The sequence below is a fragment of the Triplophysa rosa genome, linkage group LG7 (assembly GCF_024868665.1).
Source record: "Triplophysa rosa linkage group LG7, Trosa_1v2, whole genome shotgun sequence".
NCBI classification, from domain to species: domain Eukaryota; kingdom Metazoa; phylum Chordata; class Actinopteri; order Cypriniformes; family Nemacheilidae; genus Triplophysa; species Triplophysa rosa.
Window position 1 is genome coordinate 3,395,279 of NC_079896.1, and position 21,233 is coordinate 3,416,511.

Genomic DNA, 21,233 nt, shown 5'->3' on the forward strand with positions numbered 1-21,233 from the left:
TAACGGCTGTTTGTTGACGCTGAGAAAATCGACACAATCAACAGGCAATGTACATGCTATCTCAAAGACCCCATATTGAAGCGGGTATCCTCCAGAGGGAGACCTCCGCGCTGTTTTGAATGGGTGGCCTAAACAAAGGACAAGAGGTGGAGAAAGGGACACAAGTGTGAGCCAATAGAAACCAGTTTGGGTTCTCTGTAAATTTCAAGTCAATAAGAGCTCTAGTGAACACAGTTGAACACTTTGACACAGCCGGACATTTGACTTATGAACACCAAGGCCCATAAACTGAAGTTTCTTGCGACTTTCTCAGGATTATTCACATAATTTAGAGACTTGCCTTGAACCAGTTCCCTTAAAATGTGTTTCGTCCTCGCGCTGGAATAGAAGAGCACTTGAACTTTTTTCTGCAAAGAATTTATAGACTGTGCCTGAAAGGTAGGAGCGCTTCTGTGTGGAATGTCTAGCTTGAATGCGCTAAAACGTCCAACCTTTCAACATGTCAAGGAGCCGTTAAACCTGTAAAGTGATTCATATCATTCTCACTTCTCTCTTTAAACCATACGCCACTTCAGCTGAAAGGGACGATATGTTCTGCCGAAGCGATCAAACTGTCAAATTCAAAGCGAATGGCCAAGTAATGTTATAACGGCTAAATCAAAACGCATCTTTTATTTTAACACTGAATTTGGTCTAATGAAATGATGGTGTGTGTTAAGAGATGTTGCCTCTCGACTTTCTCCGAGTGTTTTTGCTTCACTGTGAATTCTGTTAATAATGATGCATTTGAAAGAATTTGACGATACCATTTTACTGTTGTTATGGCTCTCTGGAATGCTTGATTCTGATTGGTCAAAAGTGGCAGGTGTTCCATAGTTTGTATGAATATTATAAATAAATATTTCGGCTGCATTCATTGTGAGAAAACATACAAGACCCCTAATTTTGTATTTTGGTTGCATGTTATTCCTTGCATATGTAAATGTGGTTTTAAAAGGAAATATCTTTAGGAAGGTCTCGTGTGATCAGATAGAATAATGGGAAGTCTTGGTTGGAAATAAAATACTTTTTTCCAACCTACAGATGACAAAACAAATCCAAAAGCACATGCAGACAGGCTTAAATGCCAATGGGGAAAATAACCAGATATTGTTATAAGGCTCCTCTCTCTCTCTCTCTCTGACATAAACCTCTGATCCTCCTACAATAATGTAAGTCACATTTCCATTTTGGAGGGCATGTTCGCTTTAAAAGCCTCCTGCTGTGGCTTTACAAAATACTTAATATGCTCAGGTCGGCTGCGAGGTTTTATACGTAAAGGCACCGAGAGTCTGTCGGTGGTTCCTTTGAACGCTTTTCTGCCACATGTATGCACAATGAAAGTGTCGGATTTGATTCTGTTTCTTGATGTGGGAAGCTTTGATGTATTTGTGCAGAATATGTCATGGGCATGAAGTTTTCCAGACATCGCTGATCTATGAAACGTTGATCTTTTAGAATGCAATCAAAATGATATTTTATTTATTAAAAAGGGATTTTTTTTATTGATTGCACGACCGGTTTAACCCCTTGACTCACAGTGTTTCTATTTCTTTATAAAGTCTTTTGTGAACACCCGGTCACCTGCACTCAGGAGCCATGCCACCTGCTGTCGGAGGTCCCGTGGGCTACACCCCTCCTGAAGGGGGCTGGGGTTGGGCCGTGGTCGCTGGCGCCTTCATTTCTATTGGATTCTCCTACGCCTTCCCAAAGTCCATCACCGTGTTCTTTAAGGAAATAGAAACGATCTTCGATGCCACCAGCAGTCAAGTGTCCTGGATCTCCTCCATCATGCTTGCTGTCATGTACGGAGGAGGTAAGCAGTGACTTCCTGTTTCTAAAGGAAGATCCCATCCTTCATATCCTTTAACCAAACATGCTCTGTCCCATAAAATTGATTCATTCTGCAACTCGGTCGTTTAATCACTTTTAAAACAAGAGGGTTTGCCATCCATTGGAGGCAGCGGTGAGATCATGACACGGGTAATGACGATCCCGACGTGGTTTATCAATAGATGTGGCGCTTGTGAAAAGGCCCTCATTCATTCGAATGGTAGAAATAAGAGGCAGCGCTAGACAAGACTCAGACATCAGCCACTAGCTGCTTTGCTGTGAGATTGAGCTCTGAATGGGCAACTCTATCTCTCTCTGGAGTCTTTCTTCTCAGTCAGCTCTTTATTCTGCAAGTGTCAGATGTTTTCCTTGGAGAGAGATGAGGAGATGAGACGCCTAACTCGGGAGTCACAAAGACTTGTGATGACTAGCGTCAATAGCGAACCTGTCTCAGTAAGTAGAGCACCGCCGAATGACGCCAGGCTGCACACGTTCATGCTTACGCTGCTGAGCAAATCAAACACGGGTTTAAAAAATATAGACAGGTGTGAATGAGGTTAGATTCTTCTTGACAGTATGGTGTCACATTTTTGGTTTATTAGTAATCAAAGCTATTGTTCAGATCTGTTGCAGACCAATTAGTGTATAGTGCACACATACAACCTGTTTTTGAAGCTGTTAAAACATCCAGGCGGTAAAACAATATGCTAATTGGCTCGTGTAATGTAGCATAGGTCAATGCTGATGTCAACTCAAAATGGCACTCTTGAAATAAGTATTTCACACACCAAAACATCTGCCTGGGGTAAGTCCAGGATGGTACACTCTTAAAAAGAAACGTGCTTACAAGGTTCTTCATAACGATGCCATAGAAGACCTTTTTTTGGTTCCACAAAGAACCATTCAGTCAAAGGTTCTTTGAAGAACCACCTCTTTCCTACCTTTAACCTTTATATGAAGAACCTTTTTACCACAAAGAACCTTTTGTGAAACAGAAAGGTTCGTTGGATGTAAGAGGTTCTTTATGGAACCATTTAGACAAAAACAAACGTTCTTCTATGGCACGGTGAAGCACCTTTTATTTTTAAGAGTGCAGTCATTCTTGAAATTAGCATAAATGTAGCCACTAGAAAAAATATTTTAAGCAGTTGTAGACAATACATTTTAAGAGCTGTTTTTATTGTTTTCTCACTAAACAAACAAAATCAAAGAACAAAAACACTTGATTAAATTCAATATTAATTTAAATTGCTTAAAATTCAGTATTTGTAATATTTTGTTTTTTTACATTCAGTTTATGATTCGATACATGGGTTCACAACACTGTAGTATTACGGTATTTTAAACAACATATGCTAAATGGAACAAAAAAATTCAATAATAATGAAAAATATAATATAATAAAATAATATAATATAACAAAAAAAGATTTATATCCAAAACGTTTTCATGTATTTTCAATAAAATTGTTCTATAGAATTGTCAAATTCAAGGTTTACTTGAATCTGCAAATTAACAAAAAATAAATAAATATGGTACACATATAAAAAATAAAAATAAATATGAAAGTAAAAAATAAATTTAAACCTAAAAGAGAGAGCTTATTAAAGCAGTAAAAGTTTAAATGATTAAATGATTGAATACTGTGTTGTAAAAAAGCACTTTTTAATCATTTTTATTGATTAGATATTTGCAAAATCATAAAGGGTGACTAATAATAAAGATTTATGGAAAAAACAAAAATCACAAAATAGAAAAAAATCAAAAATCAGTGCCGATGTAATGACGCAATCGGTCACAAGATACACGAGAACCAATGGTATCTCACAATTACAGCTGGCGTATCACTTTGTCTGGCGGAAATTAAACCCGGAAGTTCACATGGATGTGAAGATTTACATGAATGTGTCTTTTCCTCATAAAAATCGATCGTTTGACCTCTACACTTGGAATATTTGCACGTATTGAAAAACAATTGTGATTGTTTTATATGCTGTGTTTTATGTTATATAATAAATAAATGTCACGTTACTTGCTCAAAATGCGTGAATGGTTTAAGGTGTAATGTAAATACAGTTCATCCTGACAGTTTAAATTGAAAATCACACTCTAATACGTGTCATCTTTGCAAAATTATAGCGCAATATATAATTTTTAAGACCAATTAAACCGTATTATTGAAGAAACAGAAGCAAACCTAGTACATACGTTAACAATAATTTCACCAAAGATAACTGTAATTTATATAATTTGTCATTCATTAACAACACAGATCTATTCTCCCTGGCCGCAAATAGTCGAGTGCCCCGGCATTGCTGCCTCCAACCTCGTTGTTGGATATTACTATCTTCTTTAGGGTATAAAAACATACATTTACTTATACTTAATTATATGTACTGTATTTGTCTACCATTGATTTGCACACAATTGTATGCATTATACGTTATGTGAGTCTCCAATGTTACCAATAAACCTTGTTTCTTCAACATTTTCTGTAATTCATTTGGCTGTCAAGTAAAACTGAAAACAATCAAAAACACATTTATGAAAATTCCATTGTACATACTTTATTATTAAAGCAACACTGGGTTAAAAGTCAGTAACTAAGTAAGTAAATGCGTAGAATGTGTTATTGCATCCTGTCCGTAATCTTTCTTCCAAGTGGGAAACCTAAAAATCTTTCCTTGTGGTGAAGCTTTCGGCTGTTTCTATCGTGTGTCTTAGTCTTAAAACATATTAGACAACAAAAACATACCATTTTATCTCTGAAATGAAGTGAAATTGAATGAAGAAGATAGAACATCTCGGCGTTGATATACCTTACAAATGGCGGCGATACCCATAATGAGTGTGACCCATAAAGACCGATGGGGGCGTCATTTTTCGGCACCACACCGGTAGCGTTAATTCAGTGAACGGTTCAGTGCATCGTATTTGAGAAAAGTGACAAACGTCTTTTCTTGTCGTATGGGTCAAGTCAAACAGGATGTGTTCTCGCAGGACAAACGTTTTGGTTTATTCCAGTACAGTTAAACTAGATGGCCATGTGAGAGGCACAAGACTTTACATTTGACCCCCTACTCCTACATTGTCCCTTCTGGACCAGTAGAATTAATGCCCTACTGTAGGCGAGAGGCGATGCATAACACATGACCCAGATGATTACAGAACCAACCATGCGTGGAAAATTTCAAGTGTTTTGTTCAGAGGCCAGCGATGAACAGAACCACATGCGATATAACCGCCCCACTGCCTTGTGCTCACATCTATACAGGAAATATATATATTTAATGTTATTCATAATAACTCACGTGCCCACTAATGCAACAGAATAGATTAGCATTGTTTTATCACGAAATTCAGGTTGATGCGGTTCATACTGACAGTATATGAAGGTGTGTTTGGTTCCCATTGACATTCAGTTGTGTACTTGTTTGCTTGTTGTCTCACATTGCCCTTCCCAACTATATTTTGATGCCCCTCCTGCCTGTTCATGAATGCAGCCTCTTTGACCCGTCCGTGAATAAGTCTGGATGCCCTCGAAGCAAATATCGTCACATAACGTTTGCTTTCTTTCCGGGCTGCATTGTTTTGGCATTTCGGTCCGAGACGTCTTTGCAGAAAGACCTCTCCTGAATTAAAGCTTGTTGTTGGTGACCCGGGCAGTCCAGAGCTACTTTGCCTAAAGCAGAAAAGGTCTTGTTAAGAGGCTATTTACATGAACACGGTAGATTTGATCTGTCAGCAGTGGGTTTTTGTTTAATGTCACCCAGGAGAAATTCTAATTGAAAATCAGCCTGTGCCACGTTCACAGTCACATTCATTTTTCTGTGCGCCTGCATTATAACCAGAACAACACAAAAGAAAGTGCAGGGAATATAATAATGATACTTTTAAAAGAGCAAGGCTGACTTTTCCTCAAGTGTTATTCCTTGATCACAGCTCACTAATTCAACAAGTTAAAGCTGTAGTGAACTTAATAAAAAGAGAACTTTACAAAAGTTCTTTACTTTATAAAAGTTAAGAAAGTTTTCCACTTCCTGTCTTCCATTGGTTGGACAAACAGTTCACGAAACTGTGCTCTTAGTTGTGCCACTGCTATTGAGTTTTGCTGGTTGGTTGCAGTGCTTTGGGATGCAGTATGTTCTTCTGTCGAACACAACAGGAGATATTTTGAGAAATGTCTCTGGGGTTTTATGTTGAAAGTCAATGGGGTCCAATTTTGTTTGGATACCAAATATCTTCGTTTGTGTTCTCCATAAGAAAGAAAGTCAAACAGAATAGCATGGTGGTGAGGAAATGATTAAAGAATTTTCATTTCTGGTCAAACTGTCTTTTTAAACTTCTGGTAGTAAGAAGTTCAAGATCTTCGAGCTAATGAAGTTGTGCATTCCCGCATTAAAAAATGTGTTAATGTGTTTATTCATACATGTTTGGAGCTGGCTTGCCCTCCCTTCTGTGTGAGGTGGATTAGAGGAGGCAAACAAGGCAGCCTATTGTACTGCGAGGTTGAAGACGTGCAGGAGCTCACCATCATTCCCCAGTTTTCACGATTAGCAGGCTTCCTTCCTTCCTACACTCATGATAGGATTTGGATCCAGTACATTGAATATCTTAACGCGAGCACGTATCTGGAAATACCTTTGGGATTGCTCCCTTTGCTGCTGGAAGGGAGTATCTCAACACATTAGCTTGGTGTGTCAGGGATGAAGTTTACTGTGCAGGGAAATGTATTTTGGGTATCGTTTAGGAAGGTGGTTTAACATTGGTCCATCAGTATCTGCATTTCAGAGGTAACGTCTTTGGCGAAATGGCTGTATGATGGTGGGAAACAGCAAATTCTGCAGTTTGATGAATACTGCAGTAATATGCGCTGTCAACTTTTCTTTGTGCTTCTTTATAGAGCTGCAATGCTCTCTGGTGGTGTGAAAATAGAATAACAACTTATTTATAATATAAAATATATTTACATTTATGTGTTTACAGATGCTTTTATCCAAGTTTATCAGTTTGTGTGTTCCCTGAAAAAACGAACTTGTGAGCTTTGCGCTGCTAAACTGAGCTAAAAAAGCGCTAATATACTGTATACAGTATATAATATGTAATACACATTCCTGGTTTTGTTGCAAATAATTCATTTGTACACAGTTCTCATGGGAATGTCTTTTATCAAAATTAAATTAAATTATTTAAATACGTTTGAATTTGAATATGAATATATTTTATAGATTACCAGTTATTTATTCAATTAAATAAATATTTGTTGTGACCACCTTTTGCTTTCAAAGGGATATACTCCACCCAAATACGAAATTTCTGTCATGAATTTCTCCTCCCTCGTGTTTTCCAAACTTTTAACTGTTGAACACAAAGAAATATTTTTGGAAAAAAGTTAGCAACTGACAATTCTGGGTCATCATACACTAACATAGTCGGAAAAATTATTGTTTATTTTTTGTTCTGTTAAACATAAAGGGGCGGTTTCCCAGACAGGGCTTAAGACTAGTCAGACCGACGTAACTGTTAGAGGTGTCTTAATCGAAAACAAATTTAATCTTAAAAAATATCAGTGCAATTGTTTTGTCTGGAGATGTACACTAGTAATGTTTTTTGTAAGGTATGTTTTTTAAAACGATTTAAATATCCTAATTTAACTAAAGCCTAGTCCTGGTTTAAGCTTATCCCATGGGTTTTGCCCCAAAATGAGATATTTTGAAGAATTTACAGTAGGAAAGAAAACAGTTCTTGGGGCACCTTTGATCATAATTTTAATTGCCAGCGATGTCTCAGAAGTGTCAGTTGCAAACATTCTTCCAAATTTCTTTCTTTGTGTTCAACAGAACAAAGAATTGTATTCAGGTTTGGAACAACTTCAGGGTGAGTATTTCATGACAGAATTGTTCTTTTTGGGTGGAGTATCCCTTTAAAAAAGTGTTGTCTTTGGTTCTTAGAAGGTTTTGCTGGCTGGTTGTTTCAAGCATCAAACCAGTTCTTATAGTTTTAGGCTTTTAAATTTTTTCATCTCTCTGTGTAATCCCAGAATGACACAATGATGTGACATCAGATCTTTGTGTGGTCCATGCTGTACAGTCTGTTTTAGTCATTCTTATTTATACATAAATCTTCCTTTATCATTAAAGATCAAAACAAATGTACAGTTTGTAAATCTATACTGATGTTTCATACAGAAACATTTTTTACTTAATGACACACATTCTTATATGTTTACATTTTTACGCATGTATGTAAAAGAGAAAGATTTCTTTAAGCAGATGCTTATACTCAATGTTTCATCCACAGGTCCAGTTAGCAGTATTCTGGTCAATAAATATGGAAGTCGGCCCATTATGATTTTGGGAGGTTGTCTCTCGGGAACAGGACTCATTGCGGCTTCTTTCTGCAACAGCGTTGAGGGCTTATACTTCTGCATAGGTGTTGTGGGAGGTATTAAAATCTAACACATTTTCATTGCTCTTGTTTAATGCATTATACAATATTACAATGTTTCACTCTAGCGGCACATTTTTATGAGGAAACTAAATCATGTTGTTTCACAGGTCTGGGACTGGCATTTAATCTCAACCCAGCTCTCACTATGATTGGCAAATATTTCTACAAGAGGCGACCCATAGCTAATGGAATTGCAATGGCCGGTAGTCCAGTCTTCTTATCCACTCTCGCTCCTTTGAACACGTGGTTCTTCGATCAGTTTGGCTGGAGGGGAAGTTTCTTGATCCTGGGTGGACTTCTGCTCAACTGTTGTGTAGCCGGATCACTCATGAGGCCCATAGGTCCAAAACCTCAACCGGCAGTCAAAGGAGTAAACAGTAATGGCAGAGCGGCCCAACGAAAGAGTGTGATCGAGAAGATCAACGGTTTTATCGACTTGACGCTCTTCAAGCATCGCGGCTTCTTGCTGTACCTTCTGGGTAACGTGGTCTTGTTCTTTGGCCTCTTCTCTCCCCTCGTGTACCTGAGCAATTACGCCAAGAGCAAAGATATTGCAAGGGAAAAGGCTGCTTTTCTGCTCTCTGTCCTGGCCTTTGTAGATATGGTGGCACGACCCTCTATGGGAATAGTGGCCAACACGAAATGGGTGAGACCGAGGGTGCAGTACTTCTTTGCCGCCTCTGTCCTTCTCAACGGTGTGTGTCACCTGCTTGCCCCTCTGTCGACGGACTATATGGGGTTTGTCATTTACTCCATCTTCTTCGGCTTTGCCTTTGGGTGGCTGAGCTCCGTGCTCTTTGAGACCCTTTCGGATCTGGTGGGGGCTCAGCGTTTCTCCAGTGCTGTAGGGCTGGTGACCATTGTTGAATGTGGGCCTGTGCTACTTGGGCCTCCTTTACTTGGTGAGTATGGAGTGTGTTGACCCACACACACCCCGACAAACAAATTGCACAAAATAAGTTATTAAAAACTGGTTAACCCTTATGGTGTTCATGTTTTTGTTACTTGGTGTTCACAGATGTGGACCCACGGCCTTATTCAGTTTTTAAATCAATACAGCCTTAAATTGAATTTATGTAATAATACAAGTAAACAAATGTTTACTTCATCCAAATAACAAGCAACACAGGGAGCATATGAGGAATATTTGTCATTAATATTAATGATTAATATGATTAAAATGTAACCTCTGTTAAAGATCCCATATGTAATTTTTCGGAGGATCTGTCGACAGAAATGCAATATAATATACTTAACTATTTCTTCAGAGGTGTATAAAGTAATGAATCGTTGTTTTTATTACCTTAAGGTACGTACAGACCGGGACGTTAATCGCACGTGCTTATCGCCAGCGTTTTTCGAGACATTTTTCGGCGTTCATGCCCAAATGATTTTCACTGGCGATGAGCCGAGTGAACGTGCAAATTCACTCCCTTACATAGATGGCACTTGATGAAAAACAGAAACACCCAGGTACTCAAGGTGGCGCTGCGCAACTTTATGCATTCTGACACTCGCTTGTCACACAGAAGAAGAATTCATCTTGGTTCCTCTTCGTCAATGTGCTCGGCAAGACTGTTTTGTGCTTGAGCGCCACTAAGTCGTGTTTTACTTTAACTTCAGCAGCTCCAGGCACGTGAACAAAAGCGCCAATCTCATTGGAAGGCCAGTTTTTAACGCGGTGCGTCAAACCAAAAAAACGAGCCCGAGGCGTTTAAAAAAAAGACTCTTTTACGCCTGCCGTTTTCCGCGTCGGTGTGCACACTCACATTGGCGCCCTTTGTTTAGTTACGTCGACGATCAATGTTTGATCGTAAAACGTCGACGATAAACGCGCGCGATTATCGTCCCGGTGTGGACGGGCCCTTAGAATGAGCTATAACTATCTACACACACCGTTGAAAACGAGTCCCCCAGACCAAAACACCACACAGGGCTTTATAAAAAAGCATTTTGTTAATTCTTTTATAATTGCATTCAGATTTCCTGGCCTCATAATAATTAAGAGACATGGGATATTTGTACTTTTAAAGATTAATTTGTTACACCGCAGGACCAAAAAGGATTAACTAGTGAAGGCAAATGGGGATTAAACTACTGAGGACGTTCATTTTGGTTAAAACAAGCTCGCATGTTAGCCTTTAGTTTTGTGAAATAACAAAAAACATCTATAAAATGTATTTCCAGATGGATTTGTAAGTTGATGAATCCAATTCACTTGTTAGTTCAAATGAATCAAACTAACATTTGACCTTACTATGTGAAAAATCTGTCTGCACTTACAGGAAAATTCAAAGACATTTACCACGACTACAAGTACACTTACATGGGCTGTGGAATAATCCTGCTGGTTGGAAGTGTGTTTCTTTTCGTCGGAATGGGCATCAACTACAGGCTTCTGGATAAGGAGGCGAAAGAAGAATCCAAAAGAGCAAATCTCCAGGAGAGGGAGGACGATGCGAGCAAGGACAGTGTGAAAAGAGAACCTGGAAAAGAGGTTTCAGAAACATTGAAAGCACCTGATGAAAATGCAGCCGAGGATACTGTGTGATACTTTCTATTCCATTCATTGATTCTGTTAAATCACTGTTGTTGATTCTGGCGATACTTAATGTCTAAACACTCAGCGTTGTGGATCTGAATACAAACATTGATCATGACAATTCTGTTTGCTGAGATAATGATGCAAAACAGCCATTGCCAACATCCATAATGTTAAATCTGTATTCAAAATTTTAAGATTTATGTTTAAAAATGTTTACTGTAGGACAAGTTTTTACATAAAGGGCACATTAGTGAATGAGGATAATATAATAATGCACAATTTTGAATATTTGCCATAAAGTACCACTGTGCATTTATATCATTATCATTATTCACTTGCCATTGTCATATATTCTCACATTTGTTTGTATACACTACCAATATACAGGTAGATATAAAATGGTGACAGCTGTATCTGTATTGCATTGTTCTTGTAATGCCAAATAATGTAGGCCAGGGACAGTTTAAATAGTTTTGCAAAACAGTTAGAATAAAAATTATTCTCATTTTAATATGAATTTTATTGCATCCTTGTTCATTTCTCTAGAGTCTTAGTCTCATGATCTGTTGAGATTCAATTAACTGTTTTGTGTTTGGGGACCATGAGAGTGAAACTTTAACCCTTCATTGTATCACATACTGTTTCCAATCATATGAAATAGTCTACTAAGTGTTACTTTTTTAGCTTTGACTCAAGTAAATCACACTGCAGAAAAATACAATAACTGATAAACATTTGTAAGTCATTTTGAATAAACATCAGCCAAAGGCATACAAATGTAAGGTAAAAACGTTTTAAGATATAATCAAATTGGCTTTACAAATCATTTCAATTCACTTGAAGTTGAATTATATTAAACGTTTTTTTTTTTTAAAAAAACGAGTGAAATCTCGTTCAACTCGGAACGAGTTTTGCCATGACTCGCATATTTTTTTACTGAAGCCTATATTGCTCTGTTGTGTTTTCAAAGCGATTACAAATCCCCCTTTAACAAAAAGTTAAATAATCTTTCCTGACGATTTCATAAAATGTTATTCATATTCTGCTTAAATCAACACCTCGTGCTAATGCTGTCTTTACGTGCTCTCGGAAATTTGATAGTTCCCACTTCAACCCGGAAATACTTCATGGAACGGTGCTCATTTAATGTTAACAGATACTTGTAATGTGTTAATGCTAAATAAAAATAATAATCATTAGTAACATTAATGTTATTAAATACTTGTAATGTTACTAAATTCAGACGTTACTTCCGCGTTTGTGGTGGGAAACATCCCACTTCCGAGTTGTCTTAACGCATCCTAACTGAGATCAAAGAATTGCGCTCAAAATTTGAAAACGCGTCTCGCGAGATGTCAGTTGGAAACCGTTGGTCAATCGAGTCGTGTTAATGGTACGGTTGTGGACAAATATTCACCGGTTATTTGATTAAAGGTAAAATATTTCCTCACATTTATCTATAATATAGTAAAATAAAAGTTTATCTGTGTGAACGTTATCTTGGAAAGATGAATAATAGGTAAAAACTGAATATTTGTAACCTCCGTTTAGTTAACTCTACCGACGTAACGTTAGCATGTTTCTGCCAGCTAATACTGCCGAAAGAGAAAGAAATACCTTATAGCTGAAGTAAAATTATCATATAATTTTATCAAAAGTATCATATGTCTAAACAAAATATATTAATCAACGTATTATATTTCGTTATTCACAGTATGCAAAAGGCATTCAACTTCAAACTGTTGGTTCCCCCAAGAGCACACGTAAATCAAGTGTCTGCTTTGAAACCCAATGAAACAGGCTTGAACGAAGAAACCTGTGTTTTTTCTCAACCAGTACAGGTCGGTAAACTTGTGACTTATGTATTTATGCTACATTGTACTATAATGTAAAGTTATGTGCACACTCAAATGTAGAATTACATGATAACCTTTGTAGGGTTTTAACAAGTCTTCAGATATGGAGAAAAGCCTTCCATTAACATCCAAAATGGTGCTTCCTACAAAAACATCAAGAACTGGTATTATATATTTTTTAAGTTAAGAAACGTGTCCTGTGATAAATACAATTAAAACATTGAAAGCAATATGTCCAATAATCCTAACACTTTTCCTATAGAATGTGCAAAGAAGGCTACGGTCATACCAATGGAAAAAGAAGAGGTCAGCCGGTTATGCTCATATATTTTGTGTTGATTTGTTTATATGCAGTGGATCCAAGGTCTTGTTTACATATTTACATTATACTTTACATTGCTAAGCTTAATTTTGTATGTAATAGACGTTAAGATCCAGCCAGCTGTTCTCCAGATTGCTTGATGAAGCTGAGAAAATTAAAATGTGGAAGGTGAGAATAGATTCTGATATGTCGCAACAAGACAGGAGGCTTCAGGAGAACAGAAAGACTATTGAGACGCAGCGGAAAGCTATTCAAGAACTTCAGGTAATTTGGCATTTGCTGTTGCGTTCTGTGGTTGTTGATTTAATACATCCCACTGAACACATAAACACATTTCTGTTTACAAGTTCTCGGTTATGTCTTTATTATGTTTCAGTTTGCAAACGAAAGTCTGAGCATGAAATTAGAGGATCAGCTTAATGAGAATGAAGACCTTAAGAATAAGTATGTACACCGTGGGTGACATTTCTCGCGAAATGATATATTTAATATGACGTATTGTGAGTCATTTTGTGCTTATGACTTGCAGAAGTAATGCGACAAGGAATTTGTGTAACATACTGAAGGACACGTTTGAAAGATCTGTTGAGAAAATGAGTGTGTGTAAGTGTGAAAGCATAATATATATTATATCTATAATGCATGTAATATAGCATAATGCATACACACAGGTTATTGATATATTTTGCATTGTGTTTAAGTAGTTGAGGCTGAACGGGAAGAAACTCATGATCTATTCATACAGAACAGTGAGAGTATACAGGTAACTGTAGTGGTTTTTAGTTCTACACCCCTTAAATGTAAAGAATATTTGACGGCACGTATTTGTTTATTTGCAGAGGATGGGGGCAGCTTTTGAAAGTCTTAGGAAGCAAGCAGAGGCCAATCAGCAGGACAAGTTGAAATGTGCAGATTTTTTTTATTATTGATCTAATTATTATAAGCATGTGTTGTATATTACACAGCAGTATTTGTTTTGTTTATTTTTTTTGGTATTGTACCATATGTCCTGCAGTAAGAGAATGCCTCACACAGATGGAGGGTCTTAAAATGAAGTTTGAGAGCGATTGTCTTGTAAAGGAAAAGGAGGTTGGTACCATTGCTCTGCCTGTAGAGGGCAGCATTTACTTGAATAATTGTCTGTTAACCATGTCATAGCTTTGCCTGTTTGTGTCCCTGTTTTAACCTCGTCTTGCTTGAATTTGTTGAGGTTGCCATGCTTCAAGAGAAAGTGTGTGAAAAAGAAAGCAATCTTGAAGACGTTTCACTTAAACTCCTAGAAACACAGCAAAACTGTAACCTACTTAAGGAGTCTGCAAGTACGTATGCAAAAATGATTTGCACAAGTCTTTCATTTGTCCATTTACGTATTTAGGTTTGCTTATTTTGTGCTTTTCAGGGCAACATCAGGAATTGCTTAAAAATTTAACACTGGACCGAGAGACGCTTGAGGAAAAACTCAAAGCGACAGAGCAGTTCAAATGGGAGATTGAGGTTTGTCTTTGTTTTAGTAAACATTTTCCTACACACCGACTCAGTGAGTTTACTTGACACATTAAGCCTGTTTTATGTATTCTATCACTTTTCTAAGGAAAAGCAGAGAGCATTAACTAATGAACTGGAGCAAAGCAAGGAGAACCATGTAAAGCTCCTTCAAAAGAAAGATGCTGAACTAGAGGAGCTAAACAACATCAAAGAGCAACAGTCACACCAACTTGCAGAAATGCAACTGACTGTGAAGTCTTTGCAATCCTCACTAACAACTGAAACACTGAGGTATGTAAAATATTATATCACTACAAGCTCTATCTATAATGCTGCAAAGGTCTTGTAATTACAGCCAGCTCATTTATTGCCCAGTTAAGTACACTATTTATCCAAGAATGACTTATTTTATCCATTATTATTCAATTAAATGTTTTCTTTGTTTTTACAGGACCCAAGACCTTGAGGCAAAGCTAACCTCAGTACTGAATGAGCTCAGCTACAAGATCTCAGAATTAGGTATGTTACAACTGTACAATTTAATAAATGACAACTGTACTGCTTGTATTATTCTAAAATCATTGGTTGTGGTGTCATGCAGAAAAAATAGAAGTGCAGAACGACAGCTATGGCAAGCAAATACAGATACTTAAAGACGGACTGGTACGTGTTTTCTTCTGTTCAGCCAATAGCATTCTCTGTGTATAATGGATTTAAACCAAGTTTACATTGTTTTTGTCGCAGGATGAGAAGTCAGACTTACTCAACTCTGTAAAGGAGAAATTACAGACAAGTGAGATTCAAACGCTTCAGCTTATTGCGACACTTGAACAGAAGGCATGTCAACTGAAGGTAGGGACTAGGGAGAAAAAAATCTGAGATTAGAAATCGTTATTCTGTGTGTGATAATAAATCTTGAAATCACCCTTCTCAGGAAGCAGTTGAGAAAGACGAATACTTGGAGGAGGCCCTAATAAAGGCTAGACATGAGTTTGAAGAGTTGCAGAAAGAAGTTGTTTTGAAAGAGGTCAGAAAAGTCTTCTGTGTTTTTGCATATGGGCCTATGTATATTGTGTCTATAAATAAAGTGCAATTTTTAAAAAATGTATATTGAATTTCAAATGATATCAAATAAAATGACAATATGAAGAAGTAACTGGATAATCTTTCATTTAGACTAAGGTAAAAGAGATAGAGGAGCATTTGTCAGGAGCTTTGGAGAGTGGTTGTAAATCATCAACAAAAATTGAAAGATTGGAGATTGATATAGAGCTGCAAAGGTAAGCAAATTACATTTTTATCCAAAGCGACTTACGTTGCATTGTATTATACATTTGTTTCTGACTATGTGCAATCCCCTGGGATCGAACCCATGACCTTGGCGTTGCTAATGCCATGCTCTAACCACAAAGCAAAATTACAGTTTGCTTTGGTCTTGTTTTGTATAAATATAGTAGAGACCTTGTGAGACAGGGATGCCCAATCCTGCTCCTGGAGATCTACTCTCCTGCAGATTTCATATTCAACCCAAACACACCTGCCTGTTATTTTTCAAAGAATCCTGAAGATCCTGATTAGATGGACAGTAGATTTCCAGCAGTAGAATTGTTTTCTTCCTGCTGTTTTATTATGAAAAATACATATTTTTCCCCTTTAGGAAGAAATATAAAGAGCTATATAAAGAGCTCCAGATGCAGAAGGACACTATACAAGAGCAAGTTGATAGTGGTGTTGTAGAGAACAAAGTGCTTCAGTCTCAGCTCATGGTTTGTAAATGGAATCAAGCTTTTAAATGCAATATTTGTGCATATGATACATGTGACTTTTCTTTTAGATGCTGTATCTCATGTTTTCTCTTTACAGGAAAGCAAAGCAAATGAAGAAAGGGATAAAATGGAAGTTGAGAGACTTGAGAGGGAGAAACAACAGCTTCAGTTAGACTAAAGAAAACCATAATCTTGCAGTTTGTTTTGATATATGGTTTTATGTTGTTTGACATGGAATATTTCACATTCCAGAGTGCAGGTGGATATTTTATCTACGAAAATTGCCTGACAGGATGAAGAGAGCAAGAACGCTCAGGAGATGTTGAAAGAGAGTGTGCGTTTACATTACGACATTTTTTAACTTTCTTGATGTATAGCAGCATATACTAGGAGGTTAAAATTATACTTATTATTTATCAGGGCAAAAACTCAAAGAAAGAACTTCAGATGAAAGACAAACAAATCAAATCACTGGAGTCAAAGGTAATATAATATATTATGCTGTATGTATATATACTGCTTTGTGATCTAACCCAAGCACGTTTTAACATTTTTTCTTCTTTTTTTAGCTAACAAACCTAAAAACAAAACTAGAGACCAAAACAACAGCTTTTGAGGAATGCCTTGAAGATGTAGGTGATCATATGTGACCATTGATTTGTGTTCATTTGATTTATTCTACAAAAATATTCAGATCACATACTGATTGTTTCCTATATCAGTATTTGCCAAAAATGCTTACATACTGTACATATAATTGCATTTCTCATAGATACGTACTTTGAGGGATGAGTCAGATAATGCAAAGAAACTTCACAATGAGGAGCTTCAGAAAATATGTTCTGACCTTAAAGAGAAATCAACATTTGAGGCACAACTCAACTTGGAGGTGATTTATATTGTTTAATACAATAGCTGGCTTAATTATTAAAGCTTGTGGCTTTTATCGGTCGTTTGTTTTCCGCAGGTGGAGAAACTGAAGCAAACAGCTATGGAGGCAATGAAGAATAAAGAAGACACAGAAACCAAATGTCAGCAGAGGATATCAGACATGGTTGCCTTGATGGAGAGACACAAGGTGGTTATCATTGTTTATATTATGTTTTTGAACTTGGTTTTGTTTCAGTAGCTTAAATGTTTTATTTCACTTGACAGCATGAGTATGACAAAATGATAGAAGAAAAAGATGCAGAGCTGAGTGACAAGCGGATGAGAGAAGCTGAAGTCAACGCAAGTAAAGCATTACTGGTAATTATTTCACCTTTTTATGACTTAACATGACAACATGTGTTGTTTGCAGTGCATCAGATATATTGTACAAAGTATGAATTCACGCTAACCACTTTGGCCTGTGATTGTTATTTCCCTGAGACATTCAATACCATTTTTCTCTTGGGGTTGTGTTTTTGGTATCTACACGGATTTGCTTTATATAAAAATTAGTATTCTAAATAACTAAATAACCAATACATTCAGGAGTTTGAGCTGTCCCATTTGCAAGTGGAAAACAATGAGCTGAGAGAACAACTCGAAAAGGTCAAAGAAGAGAAAGTGGCGATGAAGACCCCATCTCCAGAAAAAGATACACCTCAACAGGTATACTGAGTAATATATCATTCAAGAGACAATTACAATTATTTGTTTAGCAGACAAAGTATTTACCTTTCGTGTTTTTCTTGTTATTAATTTAGAAATACAAGTATACAAGCCTATGTAATTTGTGTTTTAGATCTTTGAAACCAAACTGAAGAAAGAGAGAAAAGGGATCTCTAAAACTCCAAAAGCGTCCACCTCTACAAAGGCGGTTTATTCTCTTTTAAATGAGAAAGAAAATGATTTCCCATCAAGACATGCATCCCCCGATCCTGTTGTAGGTTTTAACACATTTCACATTTTCAGCATTCATATGATTCACATCTAGCATCTAACAGTTTTGGCTTTTGATGTAAGGGAGCTGTAAACGAAGTCCCCAAAAGCTCATTTTGGAGCCTGAGCACAAAATATGGAACAACACCTCAAATAAAGGTATGGGGAACTGAAACTGTCTGCAATAACCTTCATTTATCTTGAGCGTTTACAATAACCCATTCATTTTTTATTCCAGTCATTCAGAATCCGCACACCACCCAGAACTGAGATAACGGGGTCTTGGAAAACAAACATCTTGAAACTGGACCCCAAGTCAGACAGCTCAGAGAGCAACGATATACTGGTAAATATTTACATACTGTTGCATTGTATTTCCAGTGAATTCAAGTAAATGCGTAGATTTGTGGTTTCTTTTTTAACCATCTTTTTGTCTGATGTGCAGAGTTTCTCCCCAAGACCTCTTAAAACAAAGAAACCGATGCTGCCAAAAGACCCAGTATCAGGGAGTACGGACATGTTCAAAAAGGTGAACATTCAAATTCGACAGAATTTAGTCCGAATTTTATGCCGTCAAGTTCTCGAATGTAATGTTGTTGTCGTGTTGCGCAGGTGCAGAGTTCTGGTGTGTGCAAGTCTCCAGGAACAGCTCTGAAATTGGCAGCCATAAAGAGAATGCGAGATGCTGGATGGACTAGCATTAGCAGTTCAGATAAGAAAAAGAAAAAAATAAACGAGAAAATATTTGCTTGATGTTTTGCAGCAAAAAAAAGATTGTTCTATTTCTTTAAAATGATTCTAGTTCTCAGTACACTTCATTGTATTCATTCTCTTAATTCAATTTCATTGTAGCTGAATGTTACTAATTTTGATATTTTATTTATGTTCTGATTGTTTTTGTTCTTCTGTAACTGTAACTTCATTAGTCTATGAGCTTATTTCATTCATATTTAACTTAATTGAAAATTAATTGAATAGGCTAAAACTCAATTTTTCATATACTATGAAAGCTTCAAGTAAAAGTAATGTTTTCAGTTTGTTTTAAAAATGAATGTTATAAAAATAAAACTAGGCCTATTTCTGCATTGATGTTTTAAGGCTCTTGATCATTTGCATGGAATGTCTGAAAGGTGGAGGCATCACGGTCAGGGTCTCTTTGCTGATCCTCTTTCAGAAACTCCAAGCGGAACTGAGTGGATGCGTAGCCAAATCCAGATGCGTCGGTCTGAAAGTCTTCTTCATTTTGTACTGTCATGGTGGGGTTGTAAATCTGAGGGCCATCTTAAAGTCCTCCTGAAATGACCAGCGTGTCATCTGCCCCAGCAAACTGCTCTCCTGTAAAAAACCGACAGTCTCATTAATGCTTTTCGTAATACTGTAATCAAGAATAATAATAATTAACTTTAGCCTGGATTTTACAGACTGGGTCCTATTTGTTAATCATAAGTGTACTGTAGATGGACAGTGGCAGCACAAGTTTTTCCTAACCTGTATCCTCGCTTTGAAGACGGCGATGAGAATATTGGACCCTGGTCTGATTGCGTTTTCTATACTTGTGCATATAGTACACCAGAACTATCAGGACAATTAAACCAAGCAGAGCACTAAATAAAACAGTCAGAGATTTCTCTGAACTACTCAGACCTGTGTAGAAACAGAGACAGGTGTTAACACATGTGCTTCTGTAATGTTATACTTTCTTTAACAGGAAATAGTCAAACCTACCGACTGAAGATTTATTGATATCAGTTGAGTTGTTTTGAGTAAGAGTGGTTGAAGTTTTCTCCGTCGGTTTTGTGGTTGGCGACGTGTTTGATGTTGTATATACTGTGGTACTGCTGTAAGTGGTGTTGTTTTGAGATGTGATTGTTGTACTAACATTGACTGTTGTCGGTGATGAGGTGCTTGTTTTGGTCGTGTTGTAAAGCTGTGTTGTTGTTGTCACGTTTGGCTTCACCGTTGATCCGGAGACTGTTGCATTTGTTTGTTCAGGGGCTGAAGTCATGTTCTGGGGTCTAGCAGGAGTCATCGGGGTAGCTGAGGTTGTCGGAGAATCTTGTATTAAATGACTTGATGGCGTCGAGACATTGTTTTCAGTATAGTTTCCTGTTGTTTTCAGAGATTCAGCAGTTGCAGAAGGTGTGATCTGTGACGTGTTGGTCGTCATTGATGGTGACTTGATAATTTGACCTGTTTTGTTTTCCGCAGCCACCGAAGACAATAATAGTTGGCCACATACCAAAAGCTGAAGAGTTAACACACCCATATCTGTTGCACAGGCTTTCGTGTCCTTTAAAAAAAGACATACACAGAACATACGCCACTTTAGATGGAGGGAAAAGATGTGCACTTTGATATAGAGTGTGACCTAATTTATGTATGTGGTTTTGATATGGTTTCCTGCTGTGCTGTTACTGAGAAGTTTCCATTTGCCTTGTGCTCTTACTGCCAGATCACTCAATTCATAATTCAAATTGCTAATCCTTAGAAATAATAGTAAATCTTTAAATGTCCTAAAAAGAACACATGCAGAAATTTACATAGAAGATTGTGCCAAGAGGGCGTTTATGTACGATCCGTATGATCATATCTCGAATCATCTGAAAAGTTCATGATGATTGTCTAAAATGGCGCTGTCATGGAACCAAAGACAAAGAGCCACATGGTTTTTGCATAGTCTAAACAAACAGTCGTGGACATCTCGTTTTATTAGCAAGAAAACCACCTTGTTTCCCACTGTCACAACATGACATTCTCATTCTCTCTCTCCCCTTCCTGTTGGTTTGTTTAGTGTTAGTTTGTATGAAAAAGCTAATGTTAAGACATGAAAATAAGAGCAGGTTTGAACTTACCTGTGAGCTGAAACAAGCCGTGTCAGATGATACCAGGAAGTGGCTCGCAGCAGTTATTACACCTCCCACCTGCTGTAGGCTCGAGACTTTTTCCACTCCCTAAAGAAAGCCGAGCTCAATAGTCGGCTCTACGTCAGGCAAACAGGTAGAGAGGGCGGGGCCTGTAAATGACTCACTTCCTTTACCGGCAGGGTGTTGTGTCCTTGCGTGTAATTCATT

General features: G+C 37.3%; 3 protein-coding genes across 3 annotated transcripts; 2 read left to right on the forward strand and 1 right to left on the reverse strand.

Annotated features, from left to right (window-relative positions):
- The first annotated feature begins 217 nt into the window (after positions 1-217).
- slc16a1a (solute carrier family 16 member 1a) lies at positions 218-11,669 on the forward strand. The gene is made up of 5 exons (XM_057338981.1): positions 218-438; positions 1,602-1,855; positions 8,173-8,316; positions 8,430-9,224; positions 10,608-11,669. The coding sequence occupies exons 2-5, from the start codon at positions 1,639-1,641 to the stop codon at positions 10,871-10,873; spliced, it is 1,422 nt and encodes a 473-aa protein (XP_057194964.1). The 5' UTR covers positions 218-438; positions 1,602-1,638; the 3' UTR covers positions 10,874-11,669.
- A 556-nt stretch (positions 11,670-12,225) lies between these two features.
- Positions 12,226-18,915, forward strand: sycp1 (synaptonemal complex protein 1). The gene is given in 32 exon segments (XM_057339022.1): positions 12,226-12,301; positions 12,582-12,708; positions 12,806-12,887; positions 12,986-13,029; positions 13,148-13,309; positions 13,422-13,489; positions 13,575-13,648; positions 13,750-13,808; positions 13,885-13,951; positions 14,061-14,134; positions 14,256-14,364; positions 14,445-14,539; positions 14,637-14,821; positions 14,982-15,049; positions 15,132-15,193; positions 15,275-15,382; positions 15,465-15,557; positions 15,707-15,810; positions 16,188-16,296; positions 16,394-16,464; positions 16,549-16,630; positions 16,717-16,779; positions 16,866-16,928; positions 17,069-17,185; positions 17,264-17,374; positions 17,452-17,544; positions 17,773-17,892; positions 18,026-18,166; positions 18,247-18,321; positions 18,401-18,508; positions 18,608-18,693; positions 18,771-18,915. Coding segments are annotated over 31 exon segments (2,964 nt in total). The 5' UTR covers positions 12,226-12,301; position 12,582.
- si:ch211-105j21.9 (sialomucin core protein 24-like) lies at positions 18,557-21,123 on the reverse strand. The gene is given in 4 exon segments (XM_057339020.1): positions 18,557-19,497; positions 19,651-19,806; positions 19,888-20,452; positions 21,015-21,123. Coding segments are annotated over 3 exon segments (939 nt in total). The 5' UTR covers positions 20,429-20,452; positions 21,015-21,123; the 3' UTR covers positions 18,557-19,255.
- Positions 21,124-21,233: the final 110 nt, after the last annotated feature.